The following is a 15054-nucleotide window of genomic DNA, read 5'->3' on the forward strand; positions in this document are numbered from 1 at the left end:
CTGCATATAAATTGTTTCACTAGCGAAAATATTAATGTATCATCGAGATATAAGAAAAACAAGGTACACATGGAAACCCGATATAAATCCGATATAAATGTTTACATATTAAACAGAAGCTGATGTTGAAATTAAATGTAATTACGAGCTTTTCCATTCACACAGACCAATTTCACGTGTTTTCTCTTTCACAGCTGACTCTCAGGTGCTTTTCTCGAATGCATACGTATCCTCAATTATTTCACAAAACCACATACACACATACACACACACACATATTTTCTAGCGCATTTAAATGGATTCTCTAACGCAATTTGGAGAATTAAGACCTCACATTTAGGAAGCTTTAAACTGAATTATATGAGACGTTTGTATTTATTCGCAATGATATTATGAATATACACACATTGAAACCAGAGGTGAAGGGTTAGAATGCATCATTAAACAGTAATAAATTGTAATAAAATTAAATATTGATAGAGAGAGTGAGTAAGGTGTACAAATATATATGAAATAGAGGTATTATTTTTCAATTAAATTGATTAAACATTAAATTGAATATTCTGTTTTTATTAATCGTAATAAATATATATAAAAGCTACTTAGGACGAGATATTTAGAACAAGTAGTATATTTCGGATACATCACAAAAGTATTTGAATAGTCAATGATCCATTTCTATGTACATTCCATATATATTTTTAGCTCAGTTTCAAATTTTATTCATTACAGCGATAAACAACATATAGATACATAAAAGCTTTCTACGATAAATTAATAAGTGGAGATAATGAATTATTAATATTTTATAATAATAATTAGTTTAAATGCTTCAGATAGAACGGTGATAAGAGGAAAATAACAGCGACCTAGCTGCCATAACTGAGTTGTGCAATCTATTTATACCAATCTACTATCGGAAAAAGTGGAAAATCCTAATTCCAGTTGAATCTTCCTTAACTTTCGCTACAAATTTCCTCAACAGTTTAATACATTGAAAATTATAAACTAATAAGACCGTGTGAGAATTTTGTAGAGATGACTTTAGATTCTTCATCGATTTTTCAAACGTGAACACAATAAGCCTGCGTCTAACACGAAACAAGTCGAGAACAGTGGGCTGTTACGGTGGAACAGGATTGAAGCAACGTGTCGTGCAGCTAGTCGAGAACAAACAAATGTAAACAGGCCGGGGCGTGCATATTGGATGTATCGAGCTTGTTGGCCACGGAGCAGAGCTTCGATTATTTCAGTCCCCTTTTGTTCGTCTCGTTGCTTCCGCTCCATTTCAGACTACGAACCATACGCCCGAAACGCGGCTTTCTTAATTAATTCGATCTCGATCGGAATACGTATGTACATGATTTCATAACTGCATTCTGTCAACAATGAGAGGAATAAGGCAATATTACGATGCAATGATGAATATATAAGATCTTCCGCTTTCCTTCCTCTTTCTTCTCTTATTTTCTTATTTTTCTTTCTTGTTTAGTAAATTATAAGCTTATTATTTCCCCCGTCTCCGTGCCGCTTTTATATTGTACTTTGAGAAATTCTTTATTGTTTGGGATTGTTTGGAATGGCTTTCATCGGATACATTCTTTAGTTATTATCAGACAGCAGACTTTTACGCAATTTCACATCTGTATGAGTGGAGTATAATTTAAAAAATGTAATCTAAATTGTTTTACCTATTAAATTCTGTACTTTCAGATTTCCCAAAAACACATAAATATTCACAGTGTAATTATCATGACGCTCTTCAAGTATCATTTTGAATCAAGAGAATAAATCCAAATGTTTCTTTTTGTGATTTTAATAAAGAATTAAATAAATCAAAATGTTTCCTCCTTCTTAGACATGCATTACCGATTTTGTTTTGTGCTCATAATTCGCTATAGTCAAGCTTCAATATTCTAAAGCTCTTTTCGCGTTTGTTTAATGTAGGTTTAACGTCGCATCAACTACCAAGGTATTAACATATACATTGACATTTATAAAGCATTCGTGATATTCACAAGTTAATTGAAATTCCTTGTAAACCTTCTTTCATCGGCCTTCCTTTACCGAGTATATTGTTCTAGCTCGTTTAACTATTCTCGTAAATACGACACTTGTCCATTAAGTCGTCACAAAGGGCACGCGTTTAGCCGTAGCGTAGTTTCGAAACTTCAAGAATGCGCGGTTTCACTGATCCCTCAACATTGTTGATCACAGTACATCTGTTACCTTGAAAACTGGAAAGCATCTATTATACCTGCCTTCCAAATTGCGAACTATGTCAAGAATCTTTAAACTTAATTTTTAACTTATGTTATTAATAGCCGTTTCTCAGTTTCGATTAAGTTCCAATAACAAAAAAATAATCGGTCATTTTCGGGATCAACAATTTTTTGAACAATGAAAGTTCGTTTATGTAGACTAATACCTATAACGGCATCTAAATAAATTTATTGAAACCTAATCTAATTCGTTTGATAGGTTTTGAAGGTTAAGCAAATTAAATAGAATAATAAATAGAAAAATATGATATTCTTATTTCATGAAATAAAGTTGCATATGTCATGTACATACAATTTTTGTTTTTATAATCTCTGTAGATATTTTAAAACAAGCACATTATTAAACGGAAGTATGGAATTTATTTGTTGCAGGATGCAAACGGACTTGAACGGAGGACCTGGTCTCGCTGTAGTAGCGGGAGATGTACTTGCTCTGCGAGGAACAGGACTTGCCGCTGCCGAAACATGGGCTCTCCTATGCCAGGCAGCCCAGGCCCTCCAAGATCTTTTTCTCTCAAGTAAGTTTTTATTCTCAATCGATAAGGTATCCTTACTTCAAAAATCCTGAACATAATAGTGAAAGTATACAATTTTTCTAATACTCGTAACGCTTACAAATTTTTTTCGAAAAATGCAGACTATTTCATTAGGGTTATGAAACGATTAATTGTTAATCGACAGATGTTACAAAATTATTCATTCAAGAAATGAAGTTGTCACATGTTTTCAAATTATTATTAACAACCGCGTCAACACCCATTGTCCGACTTTTATATGCAGCCGCTCAATGAAGCTTCCGATATATAATTTTTGTTTTGATCGCATATCAATTACTACACTATGGGATAAGATAACAAACAAATTCTTTTCTGCCGTATACGTGTTAACCATTTCATATGTTATTCATAAATTGTCAAATTATATATATCAGAAGATTATAATTGAAAAATGTTTGAAGAAAATGATTGGAATATCCAATTTATATATCTATATGAATATATATTTCTTTCTTTATTAATACATACTTCGAAAAAGTATGTTTTAATGTTATGAAAAATAATAATATATTATTTAAAAAATGACAAAATAAATTTCCGGTACCGGGAATCGAACCCGAGCCTCCTGGGTGAAAGCCAGGTATCCTAGCCACTAGACCATACCGGATTATATTAGAATCTTACTAAGTTTCAAACAAAACACAGATTTTGAACACACAATTTTTCACTTGCATATTAATATTCAAATTACAATACATAATTATTAACAAAGCGAACACCCTTGTTAATTTCAATAATCGTAAGTAAGATATGCCGACAAAGTCAGTATTCTGAATGGTTTTTCCCTATACATGTTATCGTTGCTTGGTTTAGTCTCCGAGATATTTGCCAAAATCTTTAATTTAGTTTACGTTACGGTTACGCTTCTTTAATTTTCAACTCACAGAAGAAAGAGAAATCAATGGGTTTGGTTTGATTTAAATTATTCTTCGACCGCCGTAAGGCTGCCGATAACGCTACAATTCATATTAATCTTTATATTATATTATCGTTATTCGCAATTGGAAACATTTCAGCCATGATATTGAAAAAAGAGCTGTTCGATTATCAAAATCGTATTATCATTGAAAGAGAAACTTTTGTGAATATCTCAGAAATTAAAGCCGAGCGGTGGTAATATATACATAGGGAAAAATTCTTCAGAATGTTGAATTCGATAACATTTATTAATGTCATTAAGATTGGCAAGGTCGTACGTTTTGTACATAATTTCATTATATTATTAAAGAAAAGTTGTGGATTTTTATGCAAACAAAATAAAAAGAAAAATTTTCAAAAATAAATTTCCGGTACCGGGAATCGAACCCGAGCCTCCTGGGTGAAAGCCAGGTATCCTAGCCACTAGACCATACCGGATTATATTATGTCCTTGGTAAGTTTCAAACAAAACGCATATTTTAAGCACACAATTTTTCACTTATATATTAATATTCAAATTTAGATAATTATTTACAAAGAGAACGACCTCGTTGATTTCAATAATCTTAAACGAATTGACAAAGTCAACATTCTGAATATCTTCACCCTATACATGTTACCCTTGTTTGGTTCAATTTCCGAGATATTCGCAAAAACCTTTAATTTAGTTTACCTTACGGTTACCCTTCATTCATTTTCAACTCACATAAAAAAGCAAAAATTAATGGATTATGTGTGACTTAAATTTTTCTTCGATAGCCATAAGGCGGCCTATAACGCTATAATTAATATTTATCTTTGTACCACATTATCGTTACTCGAAATTGTAAATATTTTAGTCACGATATTGAAAAGAAGGCCGTTCGATTATTAAAATCATACTGTTGACAAAACAGAAGCTTTTGCGGTTATCTCTAAAGTCATAGTCAAACGACGGTAACATGTGTAAGGAAAAATTCTTCAGAATGTTGACCTCGATAAAAATTTCAGTCCTTCAGATCGGTAAGGTCGTCCGTTTTGTAAATAATTTCATTAATTTACTAAAAAATACTATGGATTTTTATGCAAATAAAATAAGAAAAAAATTTCAAAAATAAATTTCCGGTACCGGGAATCGAACCCGAGCCTCCTGGGTGAAAGCCAGGTATCCTAGCCACTAGACCATACCGGATTATGTTGAGTCCTTGCTAAATCCTTGTTAAGTTCTAAAGAAAACGTAGTTTTTGAACACAATTTTCCACTCATATATTAATATTCAAATTATGTTAAATAATTACGTACAAACCGAACGCCTTTATAATTTCAATAATCGTAAAATATTTCGACAAAGTCAACGATCTGAATAGCTTTTCCCTATACATGCTACAGCGGCTTTAGTCTTCGAGATATTTACAAAAATCATCAATTTAGTTTACGTTACGGTTATGCTTCATTAATTTTCAACTGACACAAGAAAGCAAAGTTAATGGCTTATGTTTGATTGATTTGCTTTTGCGAATATCTCCAAAAGTAAAGCCGAGCGACGGTAACATTTGTAGGGAAAAGTTCTTTAAAATATTTACCTCGACAACATATTTTAAGGTCATTAAGATCGGTTTCGTAAATAATTTCATTAACTTACTAAAAAATACTATGGATTTTTGTACAAATAAGATAAGAAAAAATTCCAAAAATAAATTTCCGGTACCGGGAATCGAACCCGGGCCTCCTGGGTGAAAGCCAGATATCCTAGCCACTAGACCATACCGGATTTCGTATGCTGCGTCATATTGGAACTGTATTTAAAAGTAACATGTAGTATTATATAAAATTTTAATGAATTATCAATATTTGAATCGTAATCAATACTTGAAAAATAAAATCTCATATAAAACTTATCTATTTTATATGAAAGAATATGTAAAGTAAAACCATACAATTGTTGGAAATTATAGTAGTTAATAAGCATTTAATAAAGTAATATAAATTTAAATTTGTTCATATGTAGTATAATAAGTAAACTACCTAATAACTAAACAAAATAAAATATAATGAACTTTATCTTATCTATTCGTTATACCAATCGTGTTAATTTCGACAAATTTTTTTATCTATGGTGATTTAAACTTGTGTTTTAGTTCAACAATGTTTTCTTTAACAACTTGAAATAAAATAGTGAAATATTTAATGAAGAAAAAAGAAACAGATCTTAAATTTATATGTTGAAGTCAATTTATTAAAAACTTAATCTGAAAAATTTTGCCTTAAGCCTTCTTTGAATAAAAAAATAATGAAAGGCCGGTTCTAGATATTCTTGCTTACACTATTACCTGAATTAGAAACAGGACAATCTAATTAATTCTAATTAAGAAAGAAAGAAATAATATATATATATACCTCTAAATATTTTTAGCAATTAATGTTTATATTATAGGACAAAAGATGATATATATTTTGCTTTTAAGACACAAGTAATTTAAAAATATTCTACAATGATGGTTAAAGACTCGTTGAAATTCGCTTTAGGCAACGTTCAGCAAAAGAATTGTATGTCAGTTGATTCATGGAATCTCAGCAGACATTTTCGAGTGTTCGGGATCTAGTTATTGTTATAGGGTCTCGTCATAAAACTGTCGGTCCGAGTGGTGTAAGTTACGTGTGTAACTTTTCCACGTGTATTTTACGTAGGCTTTTACCTTCTGTATCCTACCCTTGTCTTACAGACTAAGAAATAATATATAGGTATAAAAGAAACTTAAATTTTACGTAATACGAATGTAAATAAAAAAATAGCTAATTGTTACAGAAATATTTATAACATTCAATATCTCGTCTGTTTATTACCATAAAGATAATACGGCAACATTGCTTTATTATGCAAGTTAAAATTAATAACGTTTTCAATTACGATGTCCGATACATTCCCCTCACACTAAGTCGGCGTCTGTGAGTAACATCGCAAGTTACAATGCAACTATGAGTGGTGAATCATGTGCATTTGCCTGTATTTCGAGCGGTAAACCAGCGGTTTCGTGTGTTTCTGTATTTGTGAAATGAGTATGTTCATTGTTACTAGCTTTCCAGCATTTTCGCGAAGATATTCGTGTTTACAAATTAACACTTTATTAATAAACTCTCTCTCTCTACATAACTGTATAGAACTAATGATTTTTATTACAATATCGGATATTTCGACATCGATAGTTCGAATATTAGAAAGTTCGATCATAAATAAGGTTAATTTACGATCTTTCTAAATTTTGGCTTGTACTAAACATACAGTGATTATAAAAGGTATTTGTACATACTCTTACTTTCTAATAAACAATCTTCTTTATTAAGTTTTACATGTCATTTTCATAGTAGGTATAACATTTTTGTAATCAGATGAAAATACTTGGACCTGATTATTTAGTATGCAAATCTTATAATAAATACGATGCTGTGCGAATATATTACTTTTTGTAGTTACTGTATGTTCCGCAAAATCAATTAAATATTCATAAATTACCGATCAGTTATCATAAGCAACCTACTTGGCATGGAATTATTTTCATCCAACCATCAATTTATCGTCGAAGACACACACGCAGGACGTCTAGCTAATACGCGTACGCTGCACAATTTGAATAGCGTGTGTCCAAACATGCAACGACGATGCGATACGATACGAAATGGAAAGCGGAACGTAATATTATAGAGGTTGGAAACGCGGTTTGGATCGATGGCACTAAATCTCCGGACAAAGGCTATTCAGAGCGTTGTTAAATCGCATGATCACGCCGATTACGGTTTGCACGCTTGGATCAGGAAGTCAAACGTCGTGCAACCGACATTAAATATTCAATAATCACAGGGCGTGGAGAAACGTGACTGTCAAGGTACCGTTGCATCTGCACCCGTTGCCTCCCTCCCACGATGTATTTTCTTCCAAGAGGTATCTACTTTCGAATTCTACTTTCTTCGCTTCTGTAACAAGCGTGAACTAAGCTCAGCTTTACATTAATTTTAAGGTGAATCGTGGTTCAATGAGACAATGGTGTAAGAGAAATCTATACAAAATTATATACTTCGGGATCTATGTCTGTGACTTTTGATTTAACAAATAGTTGTAAGGATAAAATATTTTCGAGTGTCGATAAGTAGACTCTGTCCGCATGTTATGCTTACACCAGGACCTCTGTGGATGATACGCTATCCTGAAGTATCATATATCGTATGTATCGATACATAGGACAACCGATAAAAAACGACAGAGAAATTTGCCTCATCGATGTGACAACGAGGTCCTTGAATTTTCTTAACAGGACCATTCCTTTTCGCAACGGCGAATGGATTGGAATCGATTTGTATTCTGGGATTAGCTAAACGTCTTAAAATAGCGGCCGTAAAACGGAGTTTTGATCGTACATTATGAAGTATAGACTTTATTGAAATGTATATTTTTCACATTGTCAATACCGTATGACCAAAATGAGCAAATGCCCGGATACTTTTAAACGATCATTTAAATACTTTGGTTTGATAACGACTGTTCAAATAGATAAGATTGATTTCTAGAGATTGTTATTTATTTACAACAAACTTATTTTATGTATTAAATGGGGGTTTTTAATCTATATTGTGATTTTAATATAAAATTTGATTTTAACTCTTAATGCGGGTAAGCTCTTAAACCCTTTTTCTTAGATAAGCGCAAAATGTACACATTTCATGAATGCTTTATTAGATAGTAATTAATAACAATCGCGAAAACTAAAAAATATTTCTAAATTTCAAAAATAAATTTCCGGTACCGGGAATCGAACCCGAGCCTCCTGGGTGAGAGCCAGGTATCCTAGCCACTAGACCATACCGGAGATGTTAGTTCTGTTGAATGATTATGGTATTAATGTAAATTTGCCGAGGCAAAATTTTATTATTCATTGTTTTAAATATAATAAATATATATTTAATATCAATTTATTTTGTAACAAAATACGTAAATCGTTGGTAGAAGAAATAATTTGCCGTGGCTTAAAATAATACAAATTTATAGAAGTATATAATTTATACAGTGTAATATAATAAATAAGTAAAGTATAATAATTGATCATACAAAAATTATTTAGTCCCATACGCTTATACTTTATGCGTATCTGTGCATCCTAAATTTGGGAATAAATACTGTGCAATTCAGATTCCCTTTGAAATTATACTTTTATTTCATTAAATATTGTTGATCAATTCCTGTTTGATAATTGACAGTTAAACATAATTATAAAATATTGAAAACAATGTCTTTTACCAATCTTCACTCGTCCAATGCTTATGAGCTTTAGCAAATGCAAGTCGTCTTTTTCGATTTCTAGAACTCAGCAGTGGTTTCTTTTGGGATTTTCGTCCTCTTAAGTTAAAGTCCTCTAATCTTCTCCTAACAGTTCTAGCACTAATTTGTGTATCGTTTTTATAGTTTATCTCCGCAGCAATATTATTTGCACTACGAAAACGATCCTTTTCGCTGAATCGATGAATCCGGCGATCCATCTTCGGCGCTGTTTTCCGTGGTCTTCCGTTTTTCGGTTGATCACAATACATGACTGTCTTTAAAAATTTATACCAAGCTTACTTACAAGCCGTTTCTGACCTGTTCACTATATTTGCTATTTCGGCGAAGGTTTTACTTTGCTTTCACAGCCTTACGATTTGTTCCCTTTCGTTTTCAAGTAAATTCTTTGATTTACCCATAGTCTGTTCCTATCTAAATGAATGTTAAACAATAAAAAGTACACTAAACAATGATTTTAACATTCCAGGATCAAAATGTTCAAAAACTGTACTCGCGTTTTACACAGATCGTCTTATGTCCACTGTTTACAAGTGCTAAACGGTAACTAACTGTTGCAATTCCTACATTGTTTGTATTTAACAATTGACGGTGTGAGATTACGAAGGTCAAACACACAGCTATGTTATTCCAAAGAGACAAACCGAATAGAAAAACAATATGCGTATAAGATGTTGTAATGATGCGTAGAGTGTCTATTTAAAAAAATTGTAAACTTTGGTTAAACTAATTCCTTCCAGAATACTATTGTAGTAAATGAATACCAAGAATGCTATATCGATTTTTATCTCCGTTAATTAGTTGAAAGGTTTTGTTAAAACTAAATGCATAGATTGTTGTATATTTTGGAATTCTAGAATTTACAGGACATTCTTCGAACTTTTATCGGTGAATAAACGGTCACAAGTGAAAACCTTTTTATTAGAGATTGTAAGTAATCTTATAGTCCATCAAAATGAAAGGCACAGATGTTTCGCAAGTGTTACGGTATTGCCTGCGAATCAAAGTCATAACATCTGTTGTGTATTGATATCTAAACTTGAACTTTTAGGCTGTCTGTTGAAAAATTCACGAATGTAAATCTGCCTAAATTCAAATAAATGTAGATTTCAATACGTGACTCGAATGGAAGAAAATTTATTCAAACGGAATAAATTGCGAATTGTAAACTTACAAAGACATAGAAGCATGTAGAAGCATAGCAAAGACATAGAACGCTCCTTAAAAAAGCATGTCAAGTGTTGCTGTTTCTGTATAATTCTTCTTCAAATCCACCCAATCGATAATGTATATTAAGTAATATGTGTATTTACCTTATGCCTTTTTATCATGCTGTTAACCTTCTTATCAGAATTTTAAACTTTCGCATTTTATCCTGTACATTGTTCAGTGAATTCTCTTAAGCATCGTCACAATTGCAAATTACACGTATGAATTAGACTCTTCTCAATATCTTCGCGTAAACTCAAATAAAATGATACAATATCAAGCCTAAGTTAATTTAAAATAATTTGTATCGTGTCAGTAACAAATAATATCTTATTAATTACTAGTTAAATAGATAATTACAAGCAACAATTGTAACTTCAATACAAAATCGTGTACTGTGCTAATGCTTTTGTGCATGCCACGATATTTGTATTAATGCAATCAATAATTATGCATCTTCGATAGATCAAAAGAAATATTGATACTATACTGTACATAAAAAAATAGTTCAATTTTCTAATTCGTATCACGAAATATCAATTTGACGATCTCTTCAGATCGCAAAAATAATTCGTGAAAGCTGTATTACGTCAGAGACGTTTCATGGTCGCATAGTGTATACATAGACGGTGGTTACAAAGCGGCGCGCGAGATTACGCGTGTTATCTCAATACGCTCTACCCGCACGGTTCTTAACTCGCGTGCACGAGTTAATAAACGTGTTTACAATGTGGGCAATCCCAACCTCCCGCTCCGAGCTCCCGTTGAAATTGCCAGAAGGTATCCTGCATGCGAATGCGATGCCACCGTTCACATAGCATGACTCACGAACGTCGCTCAAGAGCTACCTGCTGGATACAAGGAGCTCGAGCCTCGAATGCCGAGGATTTGTCCTTGCATCCAGGTCAGAGATGGCGATTGACGATCACGATCGAGGAATTAGAGCGGTTTCCAAGCATTCTGATGTTTACTCCAAATTCCAGGTGACATTTTAGTGATCGTTCTCAAATTGTGAAAACAGTGGAAACTTGCTTCCGATCGTTCAATAACAAACATATTTGTTAACTGTCTGAGTAACATCGATGACTAGACTGTGCATTTTTATGCGAACTTAATTCTTTATCAACGTAATTAAAGAGATGGAATGTGTGCAGAGATTTGTTTCCCTTACCTGAATATTACAACGATTAATATAGTTTAGATATTTTGTGTATTTTTGCACGATATAGATTTTTTGTGCGGTGTTGTTCTTTTATATTAAATACACGAATGAAGTAAATAAAATTTTATGTAGATGTATAGAAATCCGCAGTCTATTGATATCGGTACAATATTCTGATGCTCGAAAGTAGTTGGACGCTTGGTTATTTTTGTTGCTCGCACAAAATATGGTTTCGTAAAGTTCTGGATGAAAAAGGCTCTGATAATTATTTTATTCTTTATTGTTATTATTGCAATTATTATTGCTAGAATCATTAGCATTATTATTATTACAGTTATATATTGTAGAATATTATAGCAATGAACTTGATTTTCAAAATTTTATTACAGTTCTAATATGTATGGAAAATAACACACATTCGTAGATTAAACATTAATTAAAACGTTACTATGATATTGATTATGAAACTATTTTGTATGTATTATGTAAATTATACGATAAACGAAAAAGAGTTCCTTTATATTCATAGAAAAAGAATCACGATTACATAGTTCATATAATGATTATATAATTACGATGACTATATAATTCATACAACATTATATGTATATATAGTATATATACTATCAGTTTTTGTATACTACAAATATACTACAAATATTATTATCTGTGACAGAACTTTTACAAGTTTTAATAAGACGTTTAGTTTACCAACTTCAAAATATATTGAATTATATTCTTATCAATGAATGATACAGTATATTACGTAAGCGTATAATTGTAAAATCGATATCAATGGCATTTACATAGCAAAAACGACGCAGTTCTACTTAAAGCTAATCTTCCAGAAGTAATGCTACCTTGATATGGCGAGGAAACTGTCGTGAATCTCACATCAGTTCAAACCAAAAATTCAATGTATCTGTCTATAATTCGGGTTAAGTTTCCAAGGAATTGAACAATAAACTGGGGAAAACTTTGTTTTTGAAAAGTAGTTTATCTCAGTTCATGTATGTAAATAGATATAGTTTTTAAAGGTGATATTTTTGACTAATTCGACTAACATAAAATTATGTATTCGTCCTACCTATTCCTAAAATTTAGGAGGATTTACAAACTCATAAAACATTCCACACGCATATTATTATCTTAACCCACTCGATGCTGACAATACAGCGTGCGCATTCCACGATATCTATGCCACATATGGTGTGTGTATGATGTGGCGTGTGCTTGGAAAAAAAAAATGATACTGTCAGTGTTTAAAAACTGTTGGGGAGATAACATTGTATACAAAGGAAGCAAGTGTACGGAAATAAAGGTCGACATTATATTTAAAACAGAAAGGGAATAGCTCGTGTGCAGATTCGTTGGAAGTTTAATAATAAAACAAGACAAAGACATATTTTGATATCTAATAACAAGTATAATTTATATTATATTACTTGAGTTATATTACTTGATCATCCTTAAATGTGTTCTCTTATGAAAAATATATACGAACACATACGTATTATAAAAATGTCGTTTTTCGTCATATATCGAGTATAACACTGTACAATGGTCAAAATGCACTGTTACTTTGCACATCGTGGATTTCTAGCGTATTTGGTTACCGTTATTGCTATCGAGAAAATATCGTGGTCCACGAGAGATTAAAAACGTTTCGTGGTTTCTTGATTCGTTTTATATAGTTTGTTTTTGGTACCATTTTTACCACTTCCGTTTGCAACATTGTTTTGCTAGCATTTCACGTAAAATATTGGTTTGTGGTTGATGTATTTAAATAATTTAGATACTATAGAAGTTTTCCAACTTTTTGACGTGCACTATATATATATATATATATAGCTTTGCGTGTTTGATTCGTCGAAAGGAATAAAATAATTGCCAAGGCGGGTTTTGTGATTTCAGAAGCGATTTATTTTGATTATAACATCTTTTATACAAATAGTAGTAGAATTATGATAGCTGAAAAGATAAATTACGGAAAATGTTTGTAAAGTTATAAATACTTTTAGTTTCTTTTTTAAATATTTGTAATATTCATATCGTATTTTTATATTTCATTTAAAGGCATAAATATCGTTTTAAAACTATTTCAAAATTAATATAGTTTAAAAATATTTCCGGAATTTATGTTAAATATATTATACACGTATTCAGCTCGGCTAAACATCTAGTTAATCTAAATAACAGAAGATTGTGATCTATATAGAAACATCATAAAATTAAATCTTCGTCTCCTATCTTCTTATATGAAAAATAAAATTCATGTTTTTTCATTGATTTTCTAAAGAATTTCTAATTCTCCGTACTTAGTTAGTAATTACATTTTCGAGTATCAGCATTATGCATCTATTTGACATCGCGTGAAGATCTTATGTTTAACTTACAAATTTCGATCCGATAGAAATTTGAGAGTGGATTATTTGACTTGGTAAATTCATAATAAACGTAGTTAGTATAAGTTCATCGATAATATGTTAATTACTATGCGGTTTCTCTAAAGAAACGTTGCATCGCACATGTTAGTTTTCTCAAGCCAATTACATTAAAACGCTAATTGTACATAGGTCTATTCACAGAATTTCACAGTAAATTTCACAACCTCACAAAGCATTTACTACCTTTCTCCTAATCTACATAGATAAATCCACATACATACATAAAAACCCGAGAAACAATTAAGAAAAGAAGATACAAGAACGACACGAACGACTTAATCATCAGACGTTTTACCATCGATTGAGTTACTTTCTCATACGAAACAGACCTATCTCCTAAACCAAAGATGCAAAATGTAAACAAAACCAAGCACATAAATCCACCAATATCTTCGACCGTACTTTATTAAACGCCACAATGCTTAAAGGTCGTGTAACCAAGTTAAGCGTAACACCGTCATTACAAATGCAGCAGGTGCGTCGTGACATAACTCGTGCGCCGAGGAAATATATCACTGTAACAACACTTGCGTGTATTTTACCGCGGCATAACAAAGCTGCGATTGTTACATACGCACGTGGCAGGTCGCGAAGAGAAACCGTGATGGCATTGTCGCTGTATGTTAGTCGTATAGGGCGAGAGAGGGCAAACAATCGCAGAAACGTCGAAAACGTGGCAATAACCGATGTCTAGGCATACTGACGCACATCGCGTAGCTTGGAACGCAAAGTTTACGCTCGCAGCTCGCAAAATACGTGTCTCCGTGTCTGCCATTTCAACGGTACTCTGTAAACAGCCAAGAGGATCGCGCGACCGAGGTCAAGCTGCACGATAGGGATGAAAAGGGAGAGGAACCGCGTAATCCCTACATATGAGGTTCCCTTTATCGAAGTTATCCCCGCTCCACGTTACTCGCTTTTTCGAAGACGCACCACACACGCTGCTCGGATTGTTACGTCCTCTTTATCGCGACTCGATGAAATTTTCGTTTGACATTTTCAAACGCGACGTTGTCACTAGTGTTACATGTTGAGCGTGTCAAGTAGAAGGTGGCGTAATAAATTGGGTTCTTACGATTTTACGAAAACCTTGTTTTGCTTTGGTATTTTTCTTCGAAAACGCGGCTAGTTTGAGATATAAATCTTTGAATAAGTGTTCTGTTGTTTGGCTATG

The 15054-nt window shown here is 32.4% G+C and overlaps 1 protein-coding gene and 5 non-coding genes across 11 annotated transcripts in view; 1 reads left to right on the forward strand and 5 right to left on the reverse strand.

Moving 5' to 3' along the window:
- The window catches only part of LOC122567188, a 143789-nt gene that overhangs the window by 73825 nt on the left and 54910 nt on the right, over positions 1-15054 (forward strand). For all 6 annotated transcript variants that reach the window (XM_043725497.1, XM_043725496.1, XM_043725501.1 and 3 more), the window contains one exon: positions 2655-2800. In XM_043725497.1, coding sequence (XP_043581432.1) covers positions 2656-2800 — 145 coding nt within the window. In that variant the 5' untranslated portion in view covers position 2655. The remainder of the gene's footprint in view (positions 1-2654; positions 2801-15054) is intronic.
- Trnae-uuc lies at positions 3375-3446 on the reverse strand. Its single transcript has one exon. It is a non-coding gene; the product is annotated as a tRNA-Glu (tRNA).
- Positions 4124-4195, reverse strand: Trnae-uuc. The gene has a single exon. It is a non-coding gene; the product is annotated as a tRNA-Glu (tRNA).
- On the reverse strand, positions 4857-4928 carry Trnae-uuc. The gene has a single exon. It is a non-coding gene; the product is annotated as a tRNA-Glu (tRNA).
- On the reverse strand, positions 5436-5507 carry Trnae-uuc. Its single transcript has one exon. It is a non-coding gene; the product is annotated as a tRNA-Glu (tRNA).
- Trnae-cuc lies at positions 8524-8595 on the reverse strand. The gene has a single exon. It is a non-coding gene; the product is annotated as a tRNA-Glu (tRNA).

The sequence above is a fragment of the Bombus pyrosoma genome, linkage group LG4, assembly GCF_014825855.1.
Source record: "Bombus pyrosoma isolate SC7728 linkage group LG4, ASM1482585v1, whole genome shotgun sequence".
In the NCBI taxonomy this organism is placed as follows: domain Eukaryota; kingdom Metazoa; phylum Arthropoda; class Insecta; order Hymenoptera; family Apidae; genus Bombus; species Bombus pyrosoma.